This window comes from Vombatus ursinus, unplaced genomic scaffold, assembly GCF_900497805.2.
Source record: "Vombatus ursinus unplaced genomic scaffold, bare-nosed wombat genome assembly UNPS02014735.1, whole genome shotgun sequence".
Lineage (NCBI taxonomy): Eukaryota > Metazoa > Chordata > Mammalia > Diprotodontia > Vombatidae > Vombatus > Vombatus ursinus.
In genome coordinates, this window is record NW_020954513.1 from 799,943 (window position 1) to 816,137 (window position 16,195).

Below are 16,195 nucleotides of genomic sequence, written 5' to 3' on the forward strand. Positions count from 1 at the left end.
ATGCAAATGATAATGCCTTATTCCTTTTCATGACAGCCCTTCAAATATTTGAGGACAGTTGTGGGGAACAGTGGTATGAAAAGAGCACTGAATGCTGAGTCAGAAAATCTGGATTCCCATTTCAGCTCCGTGACTTGCTAGTAGCATCTAACTTCAGACAAGTCATACCTCCTTTGGGGGATTTCTCTTAGAGAACCTCTAAGGTACATCCCAACTCTAAACTCTTATATTTGTCCCTCCTAGCTCTTCTCTCTTCAGGCTAAACAGTCCCAACTCCATCAAAATGATCCCCTCCCTATGCTGGTTGCCTTCCTGCATTTTAGCTTCCCAGAATGCCTCATAAAATGTGGCCCTTAAAAGTATTCATAATGACTTTACTGAGCAGAGTAGTTCAAGGCTATTTGTAATGGAATTATTCTGACTGAGGACATCCTAGGACATCCTGAATACATGTATTCATGTGGGCCAATGCCAATACTGTCAGAAGAGAGAGAAGAGGCACACATCCGAAATCTAGAGTCAAACTGCAAATGTGCACAAGTCATATACAATGAGCAGAGCTCATAGCTTCCCTTAGTGCATCACTGGCCAGTCGGTTAGTCTCTACTTCTGTTTGTCTTCTCCTGTTAAGATGCAGATAATATTGGAAAGCAAAAGAACCAACCTTGAGTAATAGTATTCTTCCTCATCGCTGCTAACAATCTCATCACTGGAGGATGAAAATTCAGAGGCTTTTAAGAACAGTTTGATATTATCTCTTCCCCTAAGGAAACCAGGAGCCTGTGAGAACAAGGAAAATCACTGAAGTCGCTCTTTGCTTCAGGGTAGGAAAGACTGTACAGGCTTAAAAAGCCCATTCCAAATATTTCCCACTCAAATGTAAATTCCACCTCCCTGGACAGAGTCAATATTTGACCGAGGATGAAACACCCAAACACAAATGTTAAGGCAAGTTTACGTGGCCCCAAGTGGGGGGAGCCATCATTTATTCAGTCATTTTGTCCCCTGTAGCCCTCCTGGAAAGGAAGGCTGTCTGCACAGGGTACACCAGAGTGTCAAGCAGATGGGAAGCAATAGGATATAATGGAAGGAGAACTGGATGGAGGGCAAGATATTAGTCCCAGCTCTGCCACTGACTCACCAAGATGCTTTGGGCAAGTCCCTCCCCCTCCCTGGGCCTCAGTTTCCTTCTTTGTAAAATGAAGGGGTCAGACTAGATAGTCTCTGAGGTCCCTTCCAGCTCTAGAGCTAGGATCCAATAGGTGACCTTGAGCAAGTCCCTCCCCCTCCCTGGGCCTCAGTTTCCTCCTTTGTAAAATGAAGGGGTCAGACTAGATAGTCCCTGAGATCCCATCAAGCTCTAGATCTGGAGTCTGATGACCAGATGACTTCTAACTTTCCTTTAAACTCTCGATCTAAGGCACCTTCCAACCGGTCTTTGTCACTGAAGTGAATCATGATGATTCGTCTGGACTGACACAGCTAACTAGGCACTTTGGGTGGGGTCTTCTACACATCCCCATTTGACTTTCTGTTTGGCTCCCAGACGAGGTGAAGTCAAAACCTTCATCTGAGGTCCAGGAATGACTGTCTCTCTCAGAGATTTCCCCTCTCTAGTTTTGCCACATTGCAGGATGCATCCAGTGACATGAAGGGGTATCCTGAATACCTCAAAAAAGTTCTCCCCCCAAAAAATCCCTTCAGGTTGAAAAATAAATACATGCCCCACTGCACTTTCTGGGCTCAGGAGAGGCTGTTGCAAAAACAAACCCAAAATAATAGGGTGTCACAACTCTCCAAAGATCGGATAACCTTGGATTTATAGAAGTAAAGGTCCCTTTAATGGTTTGTAAGTATCTAACTTTTACTGCTCTAGTCTTTGAGGTTAACCTAGGAAGTATCTGAGGGTTGGCTTCTAATAACAAAGTGATCCATCTTTACCCACAAATATTTTCTATTGAACAGAAGAATATGGAAAGCAAAACAAAATGAGGGGCTGAGATATGATCATCTTTAAGGTTCTTTCTGGCTCTAACCTTGGATGGGCTTATGAAATCTTTTTTTCCATTTCAGTTTTAATTGTAAATCTTTCATCTCCTAGAGTAACCCAGCAATAAGTAATCTTTTTTAAAGAATTTATGCTCTTTGAATAAACAAGGTTCTTTCATTGCTGACTGCTGCCAGGGAGGTGGCAGTATGGTATAGTGGGGAGAGGAAAGTCTCTGCTCTGCTCCTTAGCAGCTGTGTGATCTCAGACAAGCCATAATCTCTCTGGGCCTCAGTTTCCTCTTCTGAAAAAAAATAAAGTTAATATCTTTTTCATAGGGTTGTTATGGGGAAGGGGGATTCAATTTATATTTCTTCATTACACTTAATGGAGTGTCTGGCATGCAGTAGAGATTAATGAATGTTGGGGGATCGATTGATTGGTTGGCCCCAGAAGGAAGAACTAGGAGAAAAGGGGGGAAGCATGAGAGAAATAGATTTTGGCTCAATGAAAGGAAGAATTTTCCAACCATTTGAGCTTTGCAAAAGTAGGTTGCCTTGGGATCTGGTGAGCTAGCTCCGTTCTGCTAGAAGTTTTCAAGTGAAGGCTGGATAACCACTTGTTGGGATTACATAGAGGGGATTCCTATTTAAGTGTCTTTGGATCCTACCCTATGGCTTTGGGTGTGTCTTTCAACTCTGAGGTTTCAGTGATTCATAGGATCATAGAATTTTGAGTAGGAAAAGAGTATATGGTCCAACTTGGGTCATTTTACAGAAGAGGAAACTGAGGTCCAGAGAGAAGGACTTAGACAAAGTCATACAGCTAGCAAGCAGGAAAGTCAGGATTCAAATCCTGATTTCATATGCTGTCTTCCTTGCTGTGAAATTTCACAGAGGATCATAAATCTAGAGCTGGAAGGGACCTTAGAAACCATCAAGTTGACCCATCTCACTAAATGGAGGAGGAAATTGAGGCCCAGGGAGGTTAAGTGAATTGCTCAGGGTTATATAAGTAGTGTCACAATGTGAGGTTTGTACTTAAGTCACAGGATTGAACAATTACACAACTCAAGCTGGAAGAAACCTCACAGGCTGGACAGAGGAGGAAACTGAGGCCCACCTCAAGAAGTAAGTTGACTGATCCAAGGTTAAACATGCAGTAAGGTGACTTTGGATTTTCAAAGGTTATATCAGTGGAGGCTTTCACTCTAATAGGCTGGAAAGTACAGGCCTGGAAATGGACTACGTCTCTTCTACACACCTAAGAGTGCTCATCATCAGACTACCTACACAGCAATGTACCTTTTTAGCCATGTCCACTAGTGATATCCATCTCCTAAATTATGGGGGTGGGAGGATGCTATAACCGGAGCTGGCAAATGGAGTAAACGGGACAATGAAATCACAAACCATGGAAGTAGTGAATTAACCACAATGACAATGACAGCAGGTAAAAATCAATCAAGAAACGAAGGAAAAGAAAACTTACTATGATTTGTACTGGTGGAGGGGCACTTTCGCCATTTTTGTACAGTGGCTCCAGGGCCCTGGTCAGGGGAAGTTCAGGCCTAGAAGATCCTGTGAATTGCCCAAAATAGCATTAGTGACAGTGTTGATACCAATTTCCTTTGCACCCATTCAATATCCCCAAAGCATCCCTACAGGACAAGAGTGTTGCTTTGATTCCCTCTGAAAAGCACTCAGGACATGCCACCAGGCTACGTTCTCAGGGGCTGGCAGCAGCAGTGAACCCCTCTGCAATGACTACTTCCTGCTGCCTGAGAAGGTAGGTGTGCAGGTCCTCTCTCAGACCACTGAGCAGGAAGAAACAGAGGGATCCAATAAAGCAGTAGCTTTCGACTTTTGCCTCTCCCTCCTCCCAAGAAATCCCAAGCACCTGACAGAACCCAGAAATAGTTGCTGCTAAGTGGGTAAGAAGAAAGACCTAATCTAGGGTGATTGGATGCCCTACTTTGGCTGGGACAGTTTCAATTTTAGACAGCCTCTACCTGGTCTTCTTATTCACAAACAATTGAATGTTTTACTGTGGTTTTGTGAACTACCATGATGTAAGATAAATTGGCACTCAGGAGCACTTGACTAGGTGTCCAGTCCTTTGTCGTGGAATAGATTTGACTCTGGGAAAGCTGCTTTCTAGCCTAACAGGGCATCAAGTTGTTTTGCAGCAAGGAAATGGAGGTTTAGAGAACATGTGGGGCTGAGAGGACCTCCTGGGTTTGGGTTTACTGGTGCTAGTCTCTCTCTCACCCTAATCCACTACCCCAGAGAGGGAGGGCTTAGTAGGAGTAGGGCAAGGAACAAATTTCTTGCATATATCCTCCCCAATCTGGTCTGCCCCAGGTCAAGTCTGCACTAGTGAAAAGAACTATAAAATGAGAAAGAAAAAAAAAAGTAAATCACTATGCAAGCAATCAACTGTATTAGAGACAGGACAATTTATGCAAAATAGGACCTCACTTTATGCTAGAGGCCAAGACCTGAGAAATACTTAGGGAAAGGCACGTTTTGGAAAATGAATCATTTTACCATAGTCTTACATTCTACTTTTAGAATTGTTTTAAGTTAAATTCTGATCCATCCTCAAATGACAGGGGCTTCTAAAGTTTCTAAGGCACTTTCTGTTCCCTGTCAGCTGTTAATAACAATAACAACAACAACAGCAGCCAGCAATTACTTAGGACTTTAAAGTTTGCAAAGTGTTTTATCTGTTAACTCATCTGATGGAACAGGTAGGTGCTATTATTACTCCCACTTTAGAGATGAAGAAACTGAGGCAAACAGCGATTAAGTGGCATGCCCAGGGTCACACAGCTAGTAAGTGTCTGAAATTGAATTTGAACTCAAGTTTTCCTGACTCCAGGACAGCTAGGTGTCGCAATCGATAGAATGCTGGGCCTGGAGTCAGGAAGACTCATCTTTTTGAGTTCAAATCTAGCTTCAGACACTAGCTGTGTGACCCTGGGCAAGTCACTTAACCCTGTTTGCCTCAATTTCCTCATCTGTAAAATGAGCTGGAGAAGGAAATGGCAAACCACTCCAGTATCTCTGCCAAAAACAAAACAAAACAACACAACTCAGATGGTGTCATGAAGAGTCAGACACGACTGAAATAACAAAACAACATCTTCCTGACTTAAGACCCTGTGCCACCTAGCTCCCTTAGAATGAACTGCCAAGAACCCTCCCCACTTCTTTGCACACCCCACCTCCTTTAATACATGGAGAACTAACCATTAAAAAGAACCACGGGGTAATTTTTTTTTCAGATCATCTTTTTTTCTTATAATCTTGAATCTATGATAGGAATTTCTGCTTTGTAAGTTAGGATTTTCTTGCTCTAGTTTTTTCATAAAGTGGGGCCCACCTGTTGTTAAACCCTCAATGAGAACGAGTTTTAAAGTCTGTTGAGAGCCTTGTCTCTCCTCTTCTACTTGGAAAAGAGGTCAAGCAGAGGCCAGGGTAGGCCCCTGGTGCATTTGAATTTTGGAAATGAATAGCACGTCCCTTTGGTTGTTGTTGTTTTGCAGACGTAGAATAGAGTGCTTGGAAATCTGTGGCCAGATGGCCACTTTGCTGCCCCAAGGTACAGGTGGTTTGCAGAGGGGCCAGTTTCCAACAAATCCATCCCCTCCTCAGGCGGGTAGCTGGAGGCTCCTGGCTTGCTTGCTGCCCCTTTTGTCCTCTGCTGGGAACGGCTCATTTTCCCCCAAGTCCCTTGGTGTGGCCTCGGCCCAAGGAAGAGGTTTGGGTTAGTGCCTGAGGTTGGAAGGCAAATTTGTAGCAAGTTTCTCTGATTTCCTGCACGAGGAAGCACGCAGTCCCAGGGGAAGCTCCTGGTCTATGAAGCCCACAGAATGCAGGAGAGAGGCAAGGAATTATCCAGTCTGTCCACACCCACAGACACACAGCCAGCAGCTAATATGGTATTTTCCTATGCATCCCTTCCTCTCCCCTCCTCAACCCCAGCCTAGTTTTTCCTCTGCACTTTCTTACCACCTTTGAGCACTGTGGGAAAGCATGAAGGATAGAATTGAATTACACCCAACATTTACCCTAGAAGCAGTTGCCTATGGTCATTCGAAATCCCTGTTAGAAAGAGCCTCCCAGCTGTGTTGGAAAAAGAAGGAAGAAGATTCAAGATGGGTGTGTGTGTGTGTGTGTGTGTGTGTGTGTGTGTGTGTGTGTGTGTAGGGGGAGGTTGCATTTGCAGTATGACCTTGACCTTGGGCGGTAGGAGCTGCTCATTTGGGTTTTGACTCCAGAGACAAAACCAGTACCCTGAAAGAGTGACCACACTCCCTAGTGGTGGTTACATGTCTAGAAAATAAAAACAAAACTTCGGTGGGGCAGATATTTGCACTAAATTGCTGGGTGGAAGGACAATGAGATGCCTGGATGAAAGGAAACAGGTTACTTTCCACTTAGCATCCCGGGGTACCTTATTTTACAAACCAAATAAGGATCTTGGAAAATGGATTACAAAGTTACGGGTCTAGAGCAGGAGGTCTTAACCTGGGGTTCATGAACTTGGTATATAGGTAGGTAGATAGATAGATAGATAAACAGATAGTTGTATTTTGATGTAATTGGTTTCCTTTTTAATCTTAACGTAATTTAGTTATTACATTTATAAGCATGATTCTGAGAAGAGAGAATTGGCTTCATCAAGGGATCCATGAGTCAAAAAGAACTCCTTGTCGCTTGTTAAGAACTCCTTGTCTGGAAACTGAAGGTACATCTGAGGTCATCTAGTCCAACCTCTTCATTTTATGCAAGAGGAAACTGAGGCCCAGGGAGATGAAGTAATTAGCCCAGGGTCACATGGGAAGGAAGTAGCAGAAGTGGGGTTCGAACTAAAGTCTTCTGATATGGTCTTTCTATCGGGATCATACTGTCTTCCTTAGGTCCCGAAAAGTTTTGGTTGAACAAAATATTTCTAAATTTAATTTGATTTTAAATTTAATAAAGAGATTTGCTATTTAAAGGAATGTTATTATCTTCAATGAATCCTTGTAAATTTTACACACACACATACATATGACATCTATATTTTTTGTAATGAGAATCTTCACCTATCAATTTAGGATGCTAGATCTCAATGATTCTTCTAATAGTTTCTTTAGTAATGTTTCCTCTAGTTACGACAGTCTATTATTTGATGTATATTCAGATCATTATTTATCTGTAATTTTGGAAATATATATGTATGCATGTACATTTGTGTGTGTGTGTATATATATATACATATATACACATATATATACATATATATATATGCACATATATTTAAGGTGAAGCTTGACTCTTTTTTTCCCTATTTTGGAATAATAAAAAAGCCACATAATATATGTTTGGTACATTGACTTTGGGACTGGATCAGACTCTATCATCCCCTCAAGTTATCTTTCCATATTTTTCATCTTTCACAGCCAACACCTGTGAAACACCTACAAAATACTCTCTTGACTCTGCTTTCTCTCATCCCACTCACTTCTCAGCCTCAGCCTCTTGAGATCTGGGTTCTATCGCCACCACCCTATTGGAATTGTTCTCTCCAAAAGCACTACAAGCTGATCTTCCAATGATAAATCCAATGGCTTTCTCTCAATTCTCATCTTGATCAATTTCTCTGCAATCAGTTTTTGATACTGTTGACCACATCCTCTTTCTGGAGACTCTCTCTTTGGGTTTTTGTGACATTTATCTCTTCTGGTTCTCATACCTTCCTTGGTCACCATCTATATCTCACCTCACTCTGGGTGTGCCCCAGGGTTCTGTCCTGGGCTCTCTTCTCTTTGACTTTTACATGCTAATTGTGACAATTAGCTTCCATGGGTTGAAAATCATTTCTATGCAAATGGTTCCCAGATCTACACACCCAGCCTTCCTCTCTCTTCCAAACTCTAATTCCACATATTCAACTGTTTTCTCAGCCTTGTCATTTGGATGTATTATAGGCATCATAAACTCAACAGAAAATTCACAAACCAACAGAACTCATCATTTTTTCCCCTTTTCTTGACTCTCACTTCCTGCCAAGGGCCACACCATTCTTCCAGTCATGGAAGTTCTACAACCTGGGAGTTATCCCTGATTCTCCTCTCTCATATATTCCACATATCTATCTAACAAGTTGCCAGGTTTTGTTGATTCTATCTGCACACTAGCTCTCAAATTTCTCCATTCAGATCATAGTAACCACCCTAATTCAGGACCTCATCTCCTGTCACCTAGACTATTTTGACAGCCTTCTAATTGGTTTCCCTGCCTCTTGTCTCTCCCCTGCAGAGGGATCTTCACATAAAGCTGCAAAAGTGATATTTATAAAGCACAGGCCTGTCCATGTCACTCCCTGCTCAAAAAGTTTAGTGGCTCCCTATTGACTCTAAGTTGTTGTTCAGTCGTGTCTGACTCTTTATGACCCCCTTTTGGGGTTTTCTTGGTAGAGATGCTGGAGTGGTTTGCCATTTCCTTCTCCAGCTCATTTTACAGATGAGAAAACTGAGGTGAACGGAGTGAAGTGACTTGCCCAGGGTCACATAGCTAGTAAGTGTCTGGGGTCTTCCTGACTCCAGGCCTGGCACTCCATCTACTGCAGTGCCACCTAGCTGCCCCATTGACTCTAAGATTAAATATAAATTCCTATTTGCATTTAAAGCCCTTCATTTGGTTCCAATTTATCTTTCCAGATCGATTACAAAGTACAGCCCCCTAACACTCCTCACATATTTTACATTCCAACCACACAAGTCTACTGGCCATTCTCTGTACATGACATTTCATTTCTAGTCTCTAGGCCTTTACAGAGACTGTGCCCATGTCTAGAATGCTCTCTTTCCTCACCTTTACCTCTTGGAATCATAAGATCCCTTAAAGGCCAAGCTCAAGCATCATCTCCTACATAAGGCAGCTAGGTGGCACTCTGGACTTGGAATCAGGAAGACTGGAATTCAAATCTGGTATGAGACAGTAGTAATATGACCCTGGACAAGTCACTTAACCTGTCTGCTTGTTTCCTCATCTGTACAATAGGGATAACCCTACTTCACAGGGTTGTTGCGAGGTTATAAATCAAATATTTGTAAAGAACTTTGCAAACCTTAAAGTGCTATTATACATGTATTTATTGTGTATACATTTTATATTTACTTATCTATGTTCCTCTTTGAGGACAGGGACTGGTTCTCTTCCCAGCCCCTAAGAGAGTGCCTGGCACATAGCAGGTGCTTAATTAATTACTAAATTAAACTGAAGCAAACATTTACCTTTGTAATTCATCTGGACTATGCAAACAAGTTCCATACTCATCAGACCATCCTTCAACCTTCTCTTTGGCATTGTAGGGATGGTCTTTCTATTTCTTTTCTCCTAGGCATTCTGTAAACTCCTAATGATTTCCAAGTCATTCTCTAAAGCACATATCTCAAATTCATATCAGAATTTGAAATTCATGCCACAAGTTATGAAAGGTATTTTCTGTATTCATTTACTTATGGGCCCTATGTGACTGTATCAATGTATAGCCTTTGGGGATGTTTATAAGATGCTGTATGTGGTTTGCCATGATTACTCTATGAAAGGATTGTTATCTCATTCTTATCTTTTTTAATGGAGTTCAGAAAGAAATGGTCCAAGAAATAGTTCCCATACTATTAATCTTTTATATTTAATGTTCTAGGAACTATTTTGCAGGTGGGTCAACTACCTGCTTTTTGTAATTGAATAAGAGTATTGGGGTTCAGGCTCATCTTTTTTTTTTGGTAGGCAATGGGGTTAAGTGACTTGCCCAAGGTCACACAGCTAGTAAGTGTTATGTGTCTGAGGCTGGATTTGAACTCAGGTACTCCTGACTCCAGGGCCGGTGCTCTATCCACTTCGCCACCTAGCTGCCCCCAGGCTCATCTTTTGTATACTCACTAAAAGCATCTTTGGGACAATTCTAGTAGCAGACAGGATGATGGAGATGATATATACCTCATCCTGTTCCCACAAGGTTTTAATTTCACTAGGTATCTATATTTTGAAAGCTTTTCATTCTAAGTAGTTTGGAGAGTATGAGTATTTGGCATGGTGATATTATTATTATTATTATTATCATTCCTAAAAAACCCAAACACTTGTAGGATTTAGCCTTTTGGAGGGCCATAGGCCTACTTCCCATGTTTTTCTTTCAATTAGTATAGAAGCTGAGAGGCAGAATCCACTCTCTGTTTGCAAGAGTTTACATCAACCATTGGACATGTGTTTATGGGAAACCTGATCTTTTTTTTTCATTCTCACTTCTTTGAGATTGCTCCTGAGGCCTATCAGCTTTCTTTTCCTCTCCTACACCATTACCACCTCTAAGCTCTAGTTGAGAGCTAGGAGAGAGGCAGGCCTGTAACTGAGTGATCTTATTTAACCCCTTACTACTAGAGAGTGGCCCCCAGGGTGCATTTTGAGAAATTGCCAATGTGAGAGAAGTAGCTTTGACTTTCCCCCCAAGAAAGTTCCTAATACCACAGAGCCCGTGGTTAATCGCTCAAGGGCCATGAGAAGTGCTACAGGTCTAGGCAAACTAGTCAGCAGTTGGTGTCTACACGACCATCCAGAAACCTTGGTTGTTTCAGCTGATGGATAGAAGATAAGCTCCTTGAGGGTAGAGACTGTCTTATTTTTGTCTCTGTATCTCCAGTATCTCACACATTTAAGAAACACGTGCTAATTGGCTGAATGACCAGGCAAACAGACCCAGACCCCACTGATAGGCCTGGATGGAAGCTGCAGTTGGAATAGCCCTTGGAAATAGCCGTCATTCCACTGATAGCATCTACAATCAGGCTTGGGTAATGGTCATCTCAGCTCTGAAACCGTTATTTCCTTTATTATTCTATACTTAAAAGATTTGTTTAGGGAAAGGAAAAGATTTGCAATTATACAACAGTCTTATGCAAATGCCCTTCAATTTTCCTAGTAACCACAGTCTTGTTAGAGGCCCCCCAGCCTGCATTTCAAAATTGGATTTCTGATCTCATCTTCAAAATGCTTCAGTGCGTGCTATACTGACTTCTACTGGAATCTTTTCACTGGTTGCTCAATTAAAAGGCTCATTTCCCCACCTTGTGTTTATTCAGTTCATTCCAGTACAGTACAGATACAGGGCAGAAATATTTATGTGTGGCAACTATTCAGGTATAGGATTTCATTAGGTTAGTAATAAATGAATAGCGCATAATGAAAAAAATGAGCTAATGGGCGTTAACAGTTGCTTATTTCTGCTGCTATCTGTAAATTGAAGATAATGGCAATAGTTTTTCAGATTTACAATTAAACAATCTAAATGTGCTTCAAGTAGCCAGTTATGGCCAGGCAAGGATTAATAAGTAAGTTACTGTTCTTTAAAGTTGGACCTGTGCTTTCATTGGCATAGGGAACTTCCAAAGGAAGAAATGCCTTCTACCGAAGCAGATGGGCATCTGCCCTGCAGCTTCTAGTCTTAGAGAGTTGCCACGGTTACTGAGTGGTTAAGTGACTTGTCTATGGTCACACAGCCAGTATGTGTCAGAGGTGGGATTTGAACCTGAGCTTCCTGACGTCAAGGCTGGCTCTCTCTCCTCTAAGCCATGCTACCTCTCAAAAACAAAACAAAACAAAACAAACAAAAAAAGAAAAACCTCGAGGCCACAAGGTGGCACTGCAGTGGATAGAGCACCAGCCCTGGAGTCAAAAGGACCTGGGTTCAAATCCGACCTCAGACACTTACTAGCTTTGTGACCCTGGCAAGTCACTTAACCCCAACAGCCTTCAAAATAACAACAACAGCAACAAAACCCTCTTTTATTTATCCATATCATGTTAGCTGTATTTACATATTGGAATGAAAATTGAAAAAAAAATCTAGCTAGTTATCCACATATTCTTATGCATTCATATGGTGGATATTGTATAGAAAATCTAGAAGATAGTGCCCATTGCTCTGATCTGAGCTAAGAAACAAACAGGGAAGTCACCTCTAAGCCCTATCCTAACTGACACTCAGGAGAAAATGCTGCAGCAGGGTAGATACTTTTTTAGGTATGCTGTGGAGGACAGAACCTTGGGTTGGTAGTGACCTGAAGAAAAGGGGATTCTTTCCATAGGAGTATAGAAAACCAGTACCAGCTATCCTGAAAAACCTCTCCTATAGGAGGCTGGTAGAAGTCCCAAACTGGTTTCGAATGGAGAAAAAATGCTGAAGCTATCTATAGGCAGAGGGCCTGGGCTTAGGACCTGGCTTTGTTCCTTCCAAACTGTGCCACCTTAGACAAATCTTGCTCTGAGCCTCAGTTTCTTTCTCTGGTAACAGGTGGATAATAATGATACCAGAGGGTAGCTCTGAGGAAAACACTTTGCAGCCCTTAAACACTCTAGAAATGCAAGTTTATCATTATTGTCTTGGGTTTTCATACTTTGCAATGGGATTTATTATTCTTTTTGTAATCATGTTTGTCTCAACTTTTTCAATGGTTCGAATAGTTCTGAGACAAGTCACTATCCTGGTTTTATTCTTTCATATTTCGTTTCCCGCAGCTTATTGCACAGGTGGATAAAATAACTGCTTTTTATAGTTATTATGATTATTATTATTATTATACTGGATTTGTGATTTTATTGGTGTAGGAAGCCCCTGATGAGGTGCTCCCTCTACCAATATAGGTTGGTACCTTCTCTTCAACTTACAGTTTTAGAGAATTGCCTGGGACACTGAGCATTTAAGTGACTTGCCCAGGGTCACACGTGTCAGGGAGAGTACTTGAACCCAGGTCTTCCTGATTCCAAGGCCAGCTCTCAATCCACTAAGCCAAGCTACCTTATTATGATTTTATTTGTTGTTTATTATTGTAAAAGTCACAGGACATAGGGACAAAGTCAAAGGCTGGGGTTGCCAACAAAACCTGGCCTAGGCTTTACCACCCTTCCAAGCTGACTACCACCAAGGATGCATCCTCATTTCTTGTGCTAGGGGTGGAGTGGAGGAATGGGGGTAAGAGAGTGAAAGTGGGGACTCCTCTTTCCATAGCTTCCCCCAAGCTTCAGAGGAGCTGTTTAGACAGTTTCATTTATGGCCAAGATATCTATTCCCTAAAAGTTGCCAGGTCCAACTGAGACACTGAAAGCCTCCCATCACCTCCAACAGCAATATTACTCAGGTATGAACTGTTGGAAGGAAAACATCCCAGGAAACGAGACTATGGCAGGAGAATGGTTTCCCACTCACTGGGCATCTGCTGAAATACAAAGGAGGTTTAGTACTTTTAGTGAACCAGTCTCACTTGTGTTGACTGAACACGGGCTGTTAGACATTAGCTATGCTTTGTGACTGGGAAAGATTGGCTGTAAGGATTCACCTGATGTTGCTCTGTTGGTCAGACGACATTCCATCGCCCACTGTCTGTTGCCAGTGAATTTACTGCTACTTTTTGGCTTCTGAGCCCGTCCCCCAAAGGATGGCTGCTGGGAACCACTGAAAAGACAGAAAATCACTTACCACTCGCTGGCATTCGAAAAGGGAAAACGCACAATTTAAGTTATACACCAAGGACCAGCTTTCACAGATTGATCACAGATTGAGAAAGGTGAGTGTATGTGTTCATGGGGGTGAAGCACATGTGTCCATGGGGGTGAAGCACATGTGTCAGCTTGTGCATATATGCAGATGTGTGTGTGTGCGTGTGCATGTGTGTGTGTGTGTATAGATCATGGATATATCACTAAAAAGAATACTGGCTTACATTCTCAATCCAAGGTAACATTCTTAAATTTCAGATTTTGTCCCAAATATTTCATCTTACTTAGAATTGAGAGTTTCTTGATTTTGTGGCTATGGGAAAAGGTGACTAGTTATAGCTTACCCCCCATAGCTTACAAATGTATTTAGTTCTAGAAAGCCCTATATCATTTCTCTGAATATAATATTTAAACAATTTGATTACCTAGGTAATAGTGCTTAATATCATATCGAATGAACAAGTGAATGACAAGTAACATAAGAAAGATTTTTTTTTGGTCCTGACTTTATAGGTTAACCCCTCTTAAGGAAATATAGTTTAGGATCTAGGGACAGTGGCCCAACAAGATGCAAGGTTGGCCTTGGTGTCAGGATGATCTCAGTTTAAGCCTTGCCTCTGGCTAATGCTACTATGTGTGACCCTGAATCTTCACAATTTTTACATGTCCCAGGCAACCCTCTTCTACTATAAAACTTCAGTTGTTTTAGTAGAAGGAGTTTTCACACTGGGAAATTCCTATACAAATGAATTCAGAGCTCTGCTCCACCCCTCCAAAACAAAAAAGCAAATAGAGTTACTAAAGAGAGAATGATCCCTCTAGCAGCGGAGAGGTAGTAGGGCCTAGTGGATAGAGCTTGGACCCAGATTTGGGAAAAGTTGCCTCTAGCGCTTTCCCTACAATCACTGGCAAATCCCATAATCTCTCAGTTTCCTCATCTGTCAAAAAAGGATATTATTACCTATAGTTTCCACATCTCATGTTTATTCTAAGAATTTTCCAAAATAATCAATGGAAAGTATTTTGCAAACCTTAAAGGGCTTCTTTATTTTTTTGAAGGGAGTACTCACATATTAAGAGCTAGCATTTACATAGTGCTTTGTAGCTTGCAAAGCACTTTAATCCCCACAACAACCCTGTGAGGTGGGTGCTATCATTCCCATTTTACAGATGAGGAAACTGAGGCAGAGAGAGGTTAAGTGACTGGCCCAGGGTCACACACCTATTAAGTGTTTAAGGCAGGGTTTGGAATTCCAGTCTTCCTGACTCCAAGGTCACAGTGTTCTCCACTGTGCCACCAGCTCCCTCCCACATCTATAAGATCAAAGACACTGAAGAATTACTAGGACAGGCCAGTGCTTCCAAGCTGCCCAGCAGTTCAAGGTCTCCTTTGCTGTAGGGATAGCAATTGTCTCATGTAGACCTTGCACGTACCAGAAGCCCATGTGCTGGTTTTCCGGAAACTTCTATTCATAATCTCACTTTGTGCAATAGCTGGTTTCCTGAAAAGTTATTTGTGTAATAACTTCTGTAAACTGGATACTATTTTAAATGCCCTAAGGGTTCTCTCTTTGGTTTTCTCATAGGATTCTGTGCCGGTTTCTCCTTTGGCCCCTTCCAGTTGGATTTTGCAGTAGTTACTTGTGTCTTCCCTAGATTGGAGACTCCTTGAGAACAGAGACAAGGGTAAACTGGGGCTCTGGCTCTCTAGCCTAGCACACAGTAGACACTCAGTAAATGTGTCCCCATTGAATGAGATTGAACTGAATAGAGGAGTTCTCTCCTGAAAGGCTCCTGGGATGTGGGCTTTGGTAGACTGGAGCACTAGGCACCTCTTGGTGTGTAAAGTTGGGTTTTTTGCTGGCTTCCCTCCCCTAGGCTCTGTATAGCTTCTGCCCTGTATGACTGGTCCCTTTCCAGAAGGGGATCTATGACTCTAAGACTAATCATCCAATGGGAGAATTTGTCTTTTAGTAAGAACACTGTGCTCTTCATGGCAGACCAGACAGACCTTGCTTGGTGCGTACAGTGAAGTATATAGTGCCAAAAGTGCTGCAAAGAAAGGTAGCCCGGGAGAAAAAAATGAAGCACCCCCATAAAAAAGACCCAGAAATACCAAGATATCAGGACCCAAGATATCATCTTGAATCCTGGAATGTTCCTTGGAGCTTTTGGCCTGATTTTTGCCTTTATGTCTCCCCTGACATTTATTCCTGATGTGAGAGGATGTTTTGTGTGTGTTGAATGTGTGTTGTTTGCCGAACGATCCACTCTGAAGCTCTACCTGTGTCTCTATGGAGGGGACGTTTGGTACAAGGTATCTCCCTGTCACTGCAGTCACCTTTAAAATGGTTAATTCTGGCCAACCCCAATCACAGCAAACCAAAGCGACGTGGGAGTCAGCCTGGGCTTCCAAGTCACATGGTCAATGGTGAAAGGGGAAGGCTTTGGGGCCAAACTGTCAACTAGCTCAAGTTTGGAAATTTGGCTGCCTCAGATGTGGGTAAAACAGATTTTCAAAAAAATTTCAAAAGAAATCATTTCAACTGTGGTTACGGTATGCAGGCCAAAGAAGATTGGGGGCATTCCGAACATTCTGGGTTTGACTTCAATCAGAGAGAGTCTGGAACCACTGAGGCTGGCTTCAGTTTTCCAAAGG

At 42.1% G+C, this 16,195-nt stretch overlaps 1 protein-coding gene across 1 annotated transcript in view; it reads right to left on the reverse strand.

Moving 5' to 3' along the window:
- The window catches only part of LOC114042722 (mitogen-activated protein kinase kinase kinase kinase 4-like), a 228,954-nt gene that overhangs the window by 49,428 nt on the left and 163,331 nt on the right, over positions 1-16,195 (reverse strand). Inside the window, exons 18-20 of the mRNA XM_027861416.1 lie at positions 13,377-13,492; positions 3,479-3,567; positions 665-780 (exon numbers count right to left, since the gene is read on the reverse strand). Coding sequence (XP_027717217.1) covers positions 665-780; positions 3,479-3,567; positions 13,377-13,492 — 321 coding nt within the window. The remainder of the gene's footprint in view (positions 1-664; positions 781-3,478; positions 3,568-13,376; positions 13,493-16,195) is intronic.